Source organism: Pantherophis guttatus, chromosome 7 (assembly GCF_059756535.1).
Source record: "Pantherophis guttatus breed Tessera chromosome 7, ASM5975653v1, whole genome shotgun sequence".
In the NCBI taxonomy this organism is placed as follows: domain Eukaryota; kingdom Metazoa; phylum Chordata; class Lepidosauria; order Squamata; family Colubridae; genus Pantherophis; species Pantherophis guttatus.
Genome location: NC_142069.1, coordinates 46599345 through 46614354, shown reverse-complemented (window position 1 = coordinate 46614354; position 15010 = coordinate 46599345). Strand labels below are relative to the sequence as shown.

The 15010-nt window shown below is 39.2% G+C and overlaps 1 protein-coding gene across 2 annotated transcripts in view; it reads left to right on the top strand.

Moving 5' to 3' along the window:
* LGR5 (leucine rich repeat containing G protein-coupled receptor 5) overlaps positions 1 to 15010 on the top strand; it is a 78300-nt gene that overhangs the window by 25988 nt on the left and 37302 nt on the right. The window contains exons 3-4 of one of the 2 annotated variants that reach the window (XM_034403560.3): positions 2290 to 2361; positions 3950 to 4021. The exons of the other annotated variant lie outside the window; for it this stretch is intronic. Of the exons in view, the coding sequence (XP_034259451.2) occupies positions 2290 to 2361; positions 3950 to 4021 (144 nt within the window). The remainder of the gene's footprint in view (positions 1 to 2289; positions 2362 to 3949; positions 4022 to 15010) is intronic. 2 annotated transcript variants of the gene reach the window in all.

Sequence of the window (15010 nt, the reverse complement as noted above, 5' to 3'; positions counted from 1 at the left end):
CCCCGCTGAGTTATCTATAAAAATAATGAAGATGGGAAATAAATAAAATGCACAATAAACAGGATTTTCAAGTGGAAAGATGATAAATTATAGAACGAAATTTTTTAAAAAATTATAATAGATTTCCCAGCAATATTCTCTTTTTTGAAAATTCTAAAGCTGGTCACAACGAAAACAGATTCCTGGATGACATGAGTCTAAATATAAACATGGTTTTAATGCAGATACCAGCTTTTGATGATACATTCTCAAAATACTATATGATTCTCTCTGTAGTGATGAATTCCATTCTGGTTTACAAAGGATGTATATAGTACAGAATATTTAGTTATATTTTAAAGTGCATTCATATTTATAAGCCATGTCTGTCCCAAGCAGGCAGTAACACATTGTAAGTAAAAGTCAAACTTGATAATGCAAATAAGGGCACTATGTTATTGTTTAAAATATTAAAAATTAAATTTTATTCAAGAAAATATAACAGTCATTCTGAACACTTACTATATAATAAACAATAATGAACTCAACAAGTAAATAGAACTATATTGTAAATAATCATTCAAGGATGCACATGGGTACAGAAATGAAAGCATGGATGTTCAACATAAAGTATACCTTTTTTTTAGACACTGATTGAACTTCAAACTTTACTTCATTATTGTATTTGGAATCTTATAAATTTAAAATAGAACAGAATAAAATGAAAACACTATCAAAGTGAAACCAGACCAATACATAATTAGAACAATTTTATTCCAGTGTTGGACAAAGACAGAGGAGTTCTAGATACCTCCTTAGTCATGGAAACTTAATGGGAGATTTTGAGACACCCATTCTCATTAGCCTATCTTATGTCACAGAGTTGTTGGGATCAAATGAAGGGAGATCTCCACATAATCTGTCTTGAGCTCTGAAACAAACAAAAAAAAAGAATATAAATCTAATAAAGAAAAATTAAATGTGTATAATACATTTACTGAATAATCAATAGAGAAATTTAAAGATATACTGGTAGTTCAGTGTGATTTGGTTTTGCATGATTCATTGTTTTCTAAATAATTGCTTATGGCTTTTTGGATTGTGAGAACCCAGCCAGTTAAACATAATCAACAAAACATATTTAAAGCTAATTGTGGCTTAATGGAACTTGTGAGCACCATCATGGTCAGCCATTATGTTTCTCATAATACTTGAAAATTATGTGAACAATACATATTATTTGACAGCTAACAGTATACAAAATTAACTAATAAATGCTGAGATCCTGTCCCATCGCTCCTGATAATGTAGCCTTTAAGTGAATGCATCTCAAAATTCTTCAGGCTAACTAGAGACTCTTTCCATTATTCTTATAACATCTATGGCAACCTATGGATTGTAAAATCACGCTCAACTATTCAAGGGCTAGGAGATCAAGTTTATTCCAAGAAATTTGAAAACATGCTAGCATAAATTCCAGTGCATTCAAAATGTTGCTGTTGATGTTTAAGATTCTTATGGGTGCATAAAGTTCTGAAGGGTAGACATGAAGAATATAAAGTCTTTCTCATTTTGACATAGATAAGCCAATGAGATAACTTGATTAATGTTACATCAATCATAGGAGTAGGCATTTGAAGATAATAGGACAGGTCTAGGACAGGCCAATGGGGCAGGTTGCAAACTAGACACACTTCTATTTTCTAGCAAAGAAAACAACTAAGGAATGAAGAAGAAATAGCTGTAAAATGAATGGTAATCCAAATCCAAAGCAGTGTTGTTTATATAAAAAAGACAACACAAGATTGATTGTGAAGTTTTAAAAACAGATTATTTTTAATTTTATCTCTTTCTGCCTGTTAGATAGGAGGTGTTTATATATTGATTGGAGCTCATTTGCTTATGTAAATTCAAAGCTGATGAAGTTTCTACTTCAGAAAAAGTGCTTCCTCTGACTATGTTTGTGTCTTGTGGAAGAACTATAAAGTTATCATAATGATATACAACTAGTGGACCATCCACAGCCTAGAATGTTGAATTATTTGCTACTGAAGCAGAGCAGATTGAACAATTACACATGTAACATAAACTAGATTTATTGAGGCAAACTACATTTGCCCAGCTGCTTGTAAATGGACTGTATAGTTACAGGATGTTTTGCACAGAACATTAATTATGACAAAACAGAGCTCTTAAACAACTACTTCTGGCTCTTTGGTTGTTCCAACACTGCTGTCTTGAACATTTTAACATCCAAATTAATTCCACATGAGATGAAATCTGTTTATCCTTTATCTTTTAACCCTGTAGGCGTCTGGCAGGAAATAGCTTGACATATATCCCCAGAGGAGCATTTGCTGGACTCTTTAGACTTAAAATATTGTAAGTAAATTATAGTATTGTTTTATACATTTTAGGTGATGTATTAAAATCTGGGGATTTATGCTAATTAAAGCACACTGTATTTAAAGCTAAAATATTTATTTTGATACAGCTACAACCCTAAACCTATAACAAAATATATCTTCAATTTCTTAAAGAATTTTCCAAAACCAATTTACTCATGACATTAGCATCTTTGCACAATATCAGAGGAAATCTGATTGTATATAAATGCTTGCATCTTTAGCTTCTAACAAAGGATATGTTTTAGTTTCCAAAGAATATTCTATTGATAATTCTGCTGATGAAAATATTGATTTTTATTTCTAGTTTCATTTTTAATGGGAAAAATAGAAAATGAACAAATTAATTACTATAAACATAATAACTATTAATATTTAGAGATTGTATCTTTTTTCTCTTTATATAGTAAATGCACTCAATCTGGAAAAAATATTGTTGTTTTTGCTTAAAGCTATAGAATATTTTTTCACTTTCCTAGGATTGTCATAATTTAGTTTACGAACCTAAACTAATACAAAAGAAAAGAAAAATCATGTAGACCTAACAATTACAAGCATCTTGCTTTACTAAAGATTATCCCACAAATTGCATTAGATAATGAATTTGATATTTGGTAAATGCTATATCAAATGCAGAATTCAGATGTATCTCACAAATCTATCATAGCAGATCTTTGAAGGGACCAATATTCAATTTTCTTGCTAGGTAACAATAAAGATGCAATGCTTTTGTCTAGTTTTTAATTTTTTTCTTTTGGATTTTTTATTGTAATCTTTTGAGTAAAATAAAAAATTGATTAAAAAAAAAACCTAGGTTCTGTTTTCTAGCTGGGCAAAATGCCATTGTAGCCTGCCTCAAGTTTTCCTGGTCAGCAAGATAATATTTTTATGGATCACTTCATTTGACCATCAACTCTAGAGCCTAGGTAAATTCTATATTGAGAAACCAGATTAGCAAAAGCTGGGTCAAATATGCAGCTAATCAATCCAGCTCTTGGTAATATTCATCAAGTCAGGTTCCTCAGTAATTACAGTCTTGTTGTACCCAGCTAATGGAAAGCTACCTAATTTAACTCTCTTACAATAAGGATCCCCAGCCCCTGTCCGTGGACCGGCACTGGTCCGCAGCATGCCAGAAACTGGTCCACTCTAGCAAGCAAAGCCCCATCCACTGGATGCAGGCAGCACACAAAATCATGCCTCCTCTGGTCCACGGAAAACCTCTCTCCAAGGAACCGATCCCTGGTGGCCAAAATGTTAGGAGCCACTGTCTTACAGCTTTGTAGGATAGGTTAAATTGTGGGATAAAACAGATGCAGTTTTTAAAAACAGTTTCATGACAGTGGAAACTTAAAATCTAGGTTTCTAATATTCTAACCCTTGAATAAAGTTTATATTACAATAGCAAAACAGTTATTGTAGCTAAAATTCAGGTTTTGGATAGCAGTAATTAGCAAGAGCTTTCTGTGGAATTACTAATTTAATTTATATTTGTAGTTCTAATTAGCATAAGACAACAAACTTAAGTATCTTTTTTTGTTTACCAATTTTATGTACTAATATAGAATGCTTCAGAACAACCTGTTAAGACAAGTTCCTTCTGAAGCACTTCAGAACCTACACTCTCTCCAGTCTCTGTAAGTATACACATATTTGTTATGTCAGCTTGTATTTTTTAGAGTTAATCTGAAATATATTATTCAAGCTATCTTCAGAACTGGAGCCTCCATTTGTGCTGACATATTTGAAGAGTGCTCAGGTGGCAGAAAGCTACATTTGGATCTTTGCAATTCTGACTATTTCTGCCTACAATAGCAGGGAATATATAAACACAAAGAAATAATTGTGATGCTCTATCTTCATCCTGGCTTTTTGTTTAGCTTTGGTTTTGTTCCTTTTCATTACAACAAAAGGGAAGGTATCTGTTCTAAGTTCAGTCCAGCAATAGAGTTATCACTGGCAGAGCTTTGCTGCTTCAGTTCACGGAACCACACTGATTCCAATAACTTTGTTCAGCTGCTTCACTTTATAGAAGTGGCTTCTGTGCCCCAATGCAATACCTAGAAAGGGGAGACCATTTTACTGAGCCCTATCAAATTGATGCTTCATAAAAGTAATACATTAGGGTTTTGTGCAGGCTAAATAAATATCTGCTGAGTCTAAGAAACATCAGAGAGCTGGGGAGGGATATAGGAGGGAAGGAGAATGGTTTAGGCACCAGTTGCAGAAGAATCCTGTTATATCTCTTCTTTGACTTCCCTAATGGTGACATTTCTGCCACAAGGAAGGCTGGGTGGGATAAAAAGTTGGAGGTATTATTAGATTTCTTCTTTGAGAACCTACTGTAAGTCTTTCAGTTGCAGTTGTAGACTCAAGAAATTGCAAAAATTATAACATTGGAACTAGAGCACTAATAATTCAGCTAATAAATAAAACTGCATTTGAAGTTGTAAAAATATAAATTTCATCTGGACTGTAAGGGATATATTTTTCTCCCAGAACTATAATGCGTATTACTTAAATAATGTAATATAAATAAATAAAAATTTATTTTCCTCAACATTTTGATATAACTTTTTCAATATGATAAATCCTTCCATTTAAATGTAGTGACCACTACTAACTGTGAAAATAAAAAAAATATTAAATATACTTCATTACTGTGCAAGACCCACTCTTGTGTAAATGCATCATGACATCAGATCCAAGTATGTAAATCATGGAATTTGCCACATGTTTTGTCACTTACCCCCCTGTGCCCACTATAGATGCCTGTCAGTAGTGGTTTTCACTTACCTTGGCTACTGGTTCGGAGGTATGAGTGCACGCGCATGCGCTCGCTTCGCTCATGCGCAGTCCTTCTATGCATGCACAGAGCATCTGTGATGACGTCCAGGTGGGTGGAGGAGCCTCCCACCACCGCCGCTACCGGTTTGCCCACCACTGATGCCTATACATGTACAATTTTAATAAATGTTATTTCCAAAGTTAAAATGCAAACTTCAACAGAAAAAAGGGAAACAAAAACAAAGCAAAACAAAACTAAATAAGACAAAAATATGCATAAAGAGACAAATATAAACATAAAGTGCTCCCCAACACTAATAAATATATTTCTACAATAATAGTTTCCCCCTTGCAAAACAGCTCTACAATTTATAATCTTCTACATCATTATTTCCCCAGCTGATTTGACCATCTATCTACTCTTTAAAAAAACATTTAACAGGTAAACCCAACCACAAAAATAAACTTGAAAGCCCTCTGTTAACAGTCTATTATTGTATTGCACAAAACAATATGCAATAAGCTTTTTAAATTCATGCTTCTTTCAGCCTTCTCCAACAAGCCTGCAGTTCTCAAACAAATCTCTTTCTCCCTCAATTCAATCAGCAACAAATTGACTTCCAATCCACCCAATTTTAAGTATGATTTAGCTGCTGTTATCCAAGTGTCATCCTTGGGTTGATTTGTTGGAAGAAACATCCTTCTGGGTTCTGCTCCAAGTGGGGAAAACAGACACTGGAAACATGGAGACTGCTTGGAAAGATGGTTTAATGGTGGACAGGATCACATGGCTTGAGTTCCTGAACAGAAAGGGGGCAGATACAGAAAATCCTCGGGTTTTTATGCTCTCTCTGGCTCTGCATTTCTTGGGGCCCCAAAAGAGTATCCTGATTGGTTGTCAGACTCCCAGGGGGTGGGGGTCTTGCTGGCTGATGGTCACATGTGCTTCCCAGGTTACATGTGGTGAGTTTCTGCTGCTATTGTGTAGAGGGCTAATCCCATCTTTGGCAATTCCTACTATAGCTCTGCCTGAAGGAGGTAGATCTTTGTTATGTAGAGTAGACTGGCCCAGGCCTTAATGGCCCATTGACAAAGGGTGGGGGGCAGGAAGGTGGGAGCTGCTTTGTCTGTAAAATATGCTTCTCATATTTCTGCCTTTTTCATATTTCCTAAAATATTTCACTCTTCCAGGAAAGGGGTGGGTGCTAACTTCCTACAATCCCTACTCTTTTTTTTTTCAAAACGTGAGTTTTGAAACAAGTTCTTGGCAAAAGATTAAAATTGATCACATCAGGGAGCCTTAATGGGTGCTTTTAATTTTCTAATGCAAAGGGGAGGCATTGATAGAGGCAACAGAAAAGGATTCCTTCAGTGGCTTCCAAAAGCTTTCAACCATGAAGGTCTAGCAGCCAGGAAAAAATTTCTGGTAAGAATTTTACAGTATCCAATTTTCCATGCCAATTAATTTCAGATTTCAGATATTACTTTCTGTGAGCTTCCAGTCAGGTTTCAAGCAAACACATGTCCCAAAATTTTTCGCAGCCATCATTTTCCTTTAAATTGCAGGCTGCCCATTTCCAAGGGTTGGTTACTGAACCTGTCCTAGCTCTTAGTTTAGTGCATCCAGGATTTGTGAGTCCAAATTGAGGTTAGCCAGTGTACAATATCCATTCTTTTTTTTTTTTTTTTGGTGTTACACATAATGAGCCCTGGGATTTCTACTCATGAGACCACCAGTGCAATATATCTTCCTTTACTGGGCAACTGGGCAGCATCATTTGTGAGTCACAGTCAGGGCTTGGGTTTTGGAGATCACTTTTTCTGCTATCTCTTCAAGTGAGGGAATTGCCTGAGGGGTATTGCTTCTTCCCCCATGGAATTAGCAGGGAGATATGACTCCTTGGGCTTTTAGTGCCACAGAGCAAAAATCAATCTAGGAGAAGCTTTGTGTGGATGTAAGTGAAGGAAATAGTTTCAATCTAATTCTGAATAGTGTGTGTCTCTCTGTGTGTGCATGTGTATGCAGCTACTTTTACAATACAGACAATACAAACATTTTGGACATATTTCTCCTCTCCACCAGACAGAAATCTAGAGTGTACATAACTTGCTGTGGCAATCACTCTCAAATACAATTCTTACAATAAACTGATTGCAATATAAATGAGACAAGAAAGAAAACCTTACAATGAATTTCCACCTTCCCCCCATAGTCTTTCCAGCTGTCTTCTGGGAATTGAAAAGAGTCTTTTGGTCTTTACTTGTACATCTCAGGGTCTTTTCTTTCATGTCTGCTGGGTAGCATGCTTGGTGGTAAGGCTGGTCAGTCAGGCTTGGAAAGGTCTGCTCCACTCTGGTTGCTGTGCTGACTTTCAGTGGAGGCTGGATTCAAACCCAATTTCTGGTTCAAACTGATGGAAGGTCTCCTTTGGAGGCAGCATCTGGATCCATGTGCTCTGCTTCCACAGGTTGCAGAGTCCTTTGTGCAGGGCTGAAAGACATTAGAACAGGGTCCCCTCCCCCCTTTGTGGGTAATCTTCCCAGGAAAGGCAATGTAACAGGATTAGAGATGGGGGGGGTGTAGATAGCTTGCAAGCAGAGTTTGAAAACAAACAACACAACAGTATTGCAGTTACTAAACAGATGATACAGTTCCAACAAAATGGAGACACAACAGATAAGAAAAAAACTGGATTCACATGCTTCAGGAAAGAGATGAACAGGTAAACCCATTTAAACACATACAGTAAATGCAAGACTGATTTTTTTTCTTGTAAACAAACTTAAAACGTTTCCTTATAAACTTGAGTTGTTACTTTAAGATACAGAGAGAGGAGGAGGAAAAAAAAAACAGAAATGAAATGAAATGCTCTCTTTAATCTGTGTTTGTTGGCCGGACAAACACAGGGCAAAGGCTCTTTCTTTCCTTTTTCTCTCTCTCCCCCATTTTCATTGCTTCAACCCTTTTTTTTTTCCTTTTCTAACAATTTAAAATTCTTGTCTCTAGAGATCAGATACATTTTACAGTTACAATTACCTCGAGGGCGCACAAAGACTTAGACACACACACATAAAACAAGGAAGACAAAGAGAAGAAAACAGAACTCTGAGATTTCACACACACTGATCATTCCCACATAAATCTCAGTTAAATTAGGGAAGGCACAAATCTTAAACATACCACGTGGTTGCATAGAAGACAGAGAGACAAACAAACAAACAAAACAAACAAACAAAACAAACAAAATCCCCAACATTCCTATTTATATATTTCCCTTTTCTTTTAAGTACCTTTATTTAGCCAGATTTGTCTCCCGGTGTTATCTCTTAGCAAAGCCCACTTTTGACACAATTTTCCTAATTTCCTTTTATCCATGCCCCTCAATATGGGCACCCGCCTGGCGTCCCAGGCCGCGAGCACTTCATCTACTGGGGTCCCCGCCACCCGTGAACTATCGCTACCCATGACCCTTTCCTTTTCTCTGGAAGGATCATTTCGACTTAGCCGGGTGGCACGCTCTCAGTTTTCAGAGGAAAAAGCTCTGGGAAGGACTTCGATTCCCTTGCGAAGTATGGGCCCCTTCCTCTAGGGAATCACCACAACTTTTCGGATCCAAAAAGGGGATCCGCGAGGACCTGCTGACCCCTGCAGCCAGGTGTGGGCACCTCCTCTTACACAAACACACGCTCGCCCCGTGTCTGGGCTGGACAAAACCGGGTTTCCCTTTCACAATTTTATTACCCCCCTCTTCACACGCTTCTGTTCGCTCGGCTTCCATTCCTTTTAAACACAAAGTTCCACGTTTGGCAACCCCCCCTTGCTTTCTCTATCCTACCGGTCATGGCTCGGTGGAGCTAGCAGTAGGCAGAGGGGCGGCTAGAGGTCACGCAAAGAGGTGAAATCAGACTGTTTTCCAGGTGGAATCCCACACACACACTTCCTCCTTCCCTAACAGAAGGTCCTGTGCTCTGGCAAAACCCCCATGCTCTCCAGACTGTTAGTCTTTCTGCGGCTAGGAAATGCACAGAGGAAGCAAGATCCAGCTGTAATTGGGAGAAGGGCCTTCACTCACACACATGCAGGCATACACAAATTTCCCATGCTTTTCCATACTTTAAAATTAAAATTTAGAGGTACTCACCTTCTTTCCAAGCAGCCTTTGAGCTCAAACTCAAAACCCCTTTAAAACCTAGTTCCAAATGGCCAAGGTCCATGAAAACATGCCCACAGACTCAATGGGTCTGCTGCTAGCAAGGGAGGCTTACCTGGGCCTGGTCCATTGGTTAGGTTAGCTTGGAGTCCCGCTGGGTCGCCAATTGTTGGAAGAAACATCCTTCTGGGTTCTGCTCCAAGTGGGGAAAACAGACACTGGAAACATGGAGACTGCTTGGAAAGATGGTTTAATGGTGGACAGGATCACATGGCTTGAGTTCCTGAACAGAAAGGGGGCAGATACAGAAAATCCTCGGGTTTTTATGCTCTCTCTGGCTCTGCATTTCTTGGGGCCCCAAAAGAGTATCCTGATTGGTTGTCAGACTCCCAGGGGGTGGGGGTCTTGCTGGCTGATGGTCACATGTGCTTCCCAGGTTACATGTGGTGAGTTTCTGCTGCTATTGTGTAGAGGGCTAATCCCATCTTTGGCAATTCCTACTATAGCTCTGCCTGAAGGAGGTAGATCTTTGTTATGTAGAGTAGACTGGCCCAGGCCTTAATGGCCCATTGACAAAGGGTGGGGGGCAGGAAGGTGGGAGCTGCTTTGTCTGTAAAATATGCTTCTCATATTTCTGCCTTTTTCATATTTCCTAAAATATTTCACTCTTCCAGGAAAGGGGTGGGTGCTAACTTCCTACAGATTTATAACTGTTGTTAAATCATCAAATCTTTTATCAAAATTTTCATTCAGACTTTATAATTTGAAAAGCATTTTGTTTTCAGAGGCTTTGACATTAAATTGATATGGCTCTAGCCTTTCTTTTATGTCTCTTTTTGTTTCCCTGTCATTGTAAAGAGCATATAATATATAATGTTCAATATCTTTAATTTATTGTTATTTTCATTTTTAATATAATCCAAATTTGTTTTATAACCAAACTTTCACAACAAAACATAGCCAAGTCCTCTCAAGGATAAAAGAAATACATGTTCCATAACAGAATGACCACAGGAAAAATTACAATAATATTTCCCATGATAGAGAGTCAACAGAAAAGAAAGAGAAAATTCCAACCTCTTTAGAAAAACAAGAAAAAAGACCAGAGATATATATAAATAAAAGAAAAATAAAATGGCAAAGTTCTTTTAAAAGTTAGTAAAATACAAAATCCTTGCAGTAAAAATCTGTTGCAAATGTAAATCAAATCACTTTCATTACTAAGGAGAAAGTCTTTGCACCACTGGTGTCCATGTGATAAAAGCAAAAGTGTTTCATAACTCCAAAGCAAAGCGGTAAAAAAAAAAAAGGTAAAATTTACATTTTATGTCTAGCAAAGGGGTATAAAATAAATCAGCATTCAACTAGACAATGAATTAAACATGTAAATTAAAAGCAAAAAAAAAAAAGGTTCAAAAGCTGATGTTTAAAACCAAGGTGCACCTAAAAAAAAAAAAAACAGTGACAGGAAAAGATAATCCTCTAACCGCTCTTACCAAGAACTGGATTCATCTAGATTTCTCTTCCCTGGCTAGTACACGGTCATTTGAGGATCATCTTGTGTCATTCCTAGTTCTCCCATTCAAATCTGGGGAGCCCACTGCCAAAGGACTAGCTTTGGCAGCAAAGTCAACCGTTTGTTGGCAGGAGAAAAAAATCATCCCAGTGTTCAGCCATTTTCTGGAAAACTACTTTTACAATTTTAAATCAAATTGAGAATAATATGTGTAATTATTTTAATATTTTATTTCTGAGCTTAGAAATAACTATTTTACATTTAAAATAACATGTGGATGGCTAAAATATAGGTAGGTAGATAGGTTATATATAGATAGGTTCAGATAGGTTCCAGATAGGTTCCAGACGGAGCTTGAGCCATTTGCTGAGGCTCTGGCACACGGCTCGACTGAGGAGCTGGTGGCCGCTTGGGATAGGGCGGCCGCTGGAGCTTTGGATCGGGTCATGCCTTTGCGACCTCTGACCCGGCGCCGATCTCACCTGGCTCCTTGGTTTACCGAGGAGCTGAGGGAGATGAAGCGCCGGAAAAGATGCCTGGAGAGCGGTTGGAGGGCCAGCCATTCTGAATCTGACCGAACACTGGTAAGGTCTCATATTAAGACCTACCTGGTGGCGATAAAAGTGGCGAAGTATAACTATTTTGCCGCTCTTATTGCGTCATCAGATAATCGCCCGGCTGCCCTGTTTAGGGTGACCCACTCCCTGCTCCACCAGGAAGCGCGGGAGGACCCCTTGGAGATTAGAGCCGAGGATTTTGTACAGTATCTGCATGACAAAATCGCTCAGATTCGGGAACACCTGGACTCTGACTGGGTAGATTCAGAGGGGAGGACAGAGGCAGGTCTTGTGAGTATTATCTGGGAAGAGTTTGATTCTGTGACGCCCGAAGATGTGGACAGGATACTGGGCAGACTGAGCGCAGCCACATGTTTACTGGACCCGTGTCCCTCCTGGTTGGTGCTGGCCTCTCAGGAAGTTACACGAGGTTGGCTCCAGGGGGTTATAAATGCTTCTCTGAGTGAGGGTGTCTTCCCCGCCGCCTTGAAAGAGGCGGTGGTGAGGCCTCTCCTCAAGAAGCCTTCCCTGGACCCAGCAGTGTTGGCAAATTATCATCCAGTCTCCAGCCTTCGCTTCGTTGCGAAGGTTGTTGAGAGTGTGGTAGCGCGACAGCTCCCTCAGTACCTGGATGAATCATCATATCTGGATCCATTCCAGTCGGTCTTCAGGCCTGGGTACAGCACGGAAAAGGCATTGGTCACATTGGTGGATGATCTCTGGAGGGCTCGGGACAGGGGTTGTTCCTCTCTCCTAGTCCTATTAGACCTCTCAGCGGCTTTTGATACCATCGACCATGGTATCATGCTGCACCAGCTAGAGGAGTTAGGGGTGGGGGACACTGTCCTACGGTGGTTCTCCTCCTTTCTCTCTGACTGGTCGCAGTCCGTGTTGACAGGGGGGGCAGAGGTCAACCCCGAGGCCCCTTGTATGTGGGGTGCCATAAGGGTCGGTCCTCTCACCCCTTCTGTTCAACATTTATGTGAAGCCGCTGGGTGAGATCATCCGTAGTTTCGGGGTGAAGTATCATCAGTACGCTGATGACACTCAGCTGTACATTTCCACCCCGGACCACCCCAACGATGCCCTTGAAGTGATGTCCCGGTGCCTGAAGGCCATGTGGATCTGGATGGGGAGGAACAGACTCAGGCTCAACCCATCCAAGACCGAGTGGCTGTGGTTTCCGACATCCCGATATAGTCAGTTGGTGCCATCACTGACTATTGGGGGCGAGTCATTGGCCCCCACAGAGAGGGTTCACAACTTGGGTGTCCTCCTGGACTCATGGCTGTCTTTGGAAGAGCACATGACGGCCGTGGCCAGGGGGACCTCTTATCAGGTTCGCCTGATACACCAGTTGTGTCCCTTTCTGGATCGGGACTCATTAAATACGGTCACTCATGCTCTTGTTACTTCCCGCCTGAACTACTGCAATGCTCTCTACATGGGGCTCCCCTTGAGGAGCACCCAGAGCCTCCAGCTGGTCCAGAACGTGGCCGTGCGGGTGGTTATGGGAGCGACATGGCGCTCCCATGTGACCCCCCTCCTGCGCGAGCTGCATTGGCTCCCGGTGGTCTTCCGGCTGCGCTTCAAGGTTTTCGTTACCATGTTTAGAGCACTCTATGGCATCGGACCGGGGTATTTACGACACCGCTTTCTGCTACCAATAGCCTCTCACCGATCAGTATGCTCCCGTAGAGAGGGGCTTCTCAGGGTGCCATCGGCCAAACAGTGTCGACTGGCGGCCCCCAGGGGGAGAGCCTTCTCTGTGGCAGCACCTACCATCTGGAACGAGCTCCCCCCGGAGATACGGAGGATCCCGGACCTGCGCACGTTTCGTCGTGCTCTCAAAACTTTTTTATTTCAGCAGGCTGGCCTGGCCTAACTCTCCTCTTTTAAATTTTTAATTCGTTTGATTTTATAAATTGGGTGTTTTAATCTGTGTTTCGGCCAAAATATTTAATAATTTTAAGGGACTTTTAATATTTGTTTTATCTGTATTTTATCTTGGCTGTTCACCGCCCTGAGTCCTTCAGGAGTAGGGCGGTATAGAAATTTGATTAATAAATAAATAAAAACCACAGTTATGCATGTTTATGTGTGATGTCAAGCATTTGACATAAGGAGCCTTGGTAGTACAGTGGTTTAATGCACCCTGTAATTAACACAGCTGCCTGCAATTTCTGCAGGTTCGAATCTTACCAGGCTCAAGTTTGACTCAGCCTTCCATCCTTTCTAAGGTAGGTTAAATGAGGACCCAGTTTGTGGGGGCAATAAGCTGACTTTGTATAAATATACAAAAGTATGAAGGCTATTGCTTAACGCATTGTAAGCTGCCCTGAGTCTCCGGAGAAGGGCGGCATATAAATCAAATAAAAATAAAATAAAAAAATAAAAAAAAAATTATTCTCCAATTTAATTTTTAAAGGAAAGTACTACTGAATCTGAAAAGATTCGGCAAGAAAATACTAAAATAACAATGCAACTTAATTATATTAATTATGAAGTGGAAATTCTGATCATTTATGACAGTAAACTTTGAAGTCTAACATTTGCCATTAGAAGAAAATAGACTGTAGTAATGATACCTCATATAAACAATGGGTCCTTTATTGAGGCAGAGATACTTAAAGCTTCAATTCCATTTCTAAATAACTATCTCACTATCCTTTATTCTTGGTTTAAATATCTTTCCAAAAGGTAGGAAAGGTAAATAAGTAAGAAAACAGAGGAGTTGGGGACCCTAGCTAAATCCTGGTGTTTGGTAACAGAATTAAAATAAAAAGAGAATGAGAGTGATCAGCAGGAACTTTAAACAGCTGTGGATCAGGCTGTAGATAAAGTGATACATTCATGTGCAGAATAGCTGCTATCCATTTGAAAGAAGATAGTGGGCAAATGCGACCTCTTCAACAAAAAGAATTAGAACAATTTATTTTGTTGTAAATGAGCCTGAAAAAAGTCTGTTGAGATTCAGTTTCTTGTTCTGTATAGCCTAGTAATTTTCTTTCCATAGTCTGCTTCTAGTCTTGGTTTTCTATTTAAAAAGTAATTCAAATGTTTGTTCCTCTTTTTTAATTTTTGACTTTGAAACTATGGGGAAAAAGCAGTTGTATAAAAATTAGATAACTTAACAAAATAAAAATTCTTCAAGAAATTACAAGCGTCATAATTAGTATTAATTTGATCTGAATATTATTAACCACTTTATCTAATATGGTGATAAATAAATGAATTTACTGATGTCTAGCTAATCTTACTGGTCTTCTACTGCACACTATTTTTTCTAGTCTAGTCTACATCTGGTGTTTTCCCTGAAACTATTTACTTCCACATTCATTTGTTGTATAGCATGAAACAAACTGTTTTTATACTCTGAATTTTCCAGCTTCAGACTGCTATAATGCTATTGTTGTAGAAATATGCAGTCATCAAGTAACAGGTCCTAATAGATAGTTGGTGGTAGCTGCATAGATCCTGCATCTAGTAAAAATAAGAGCAGTTTGCATGTAGAAGCCCAAGCCTCTTGATGCTCTCTCAGAAGAATTTTGCTTAATGTGGTATGTGCAATGGCTGTCAAACTAATTGTTTATTTTCATTCAGTCTGCAGCCCAG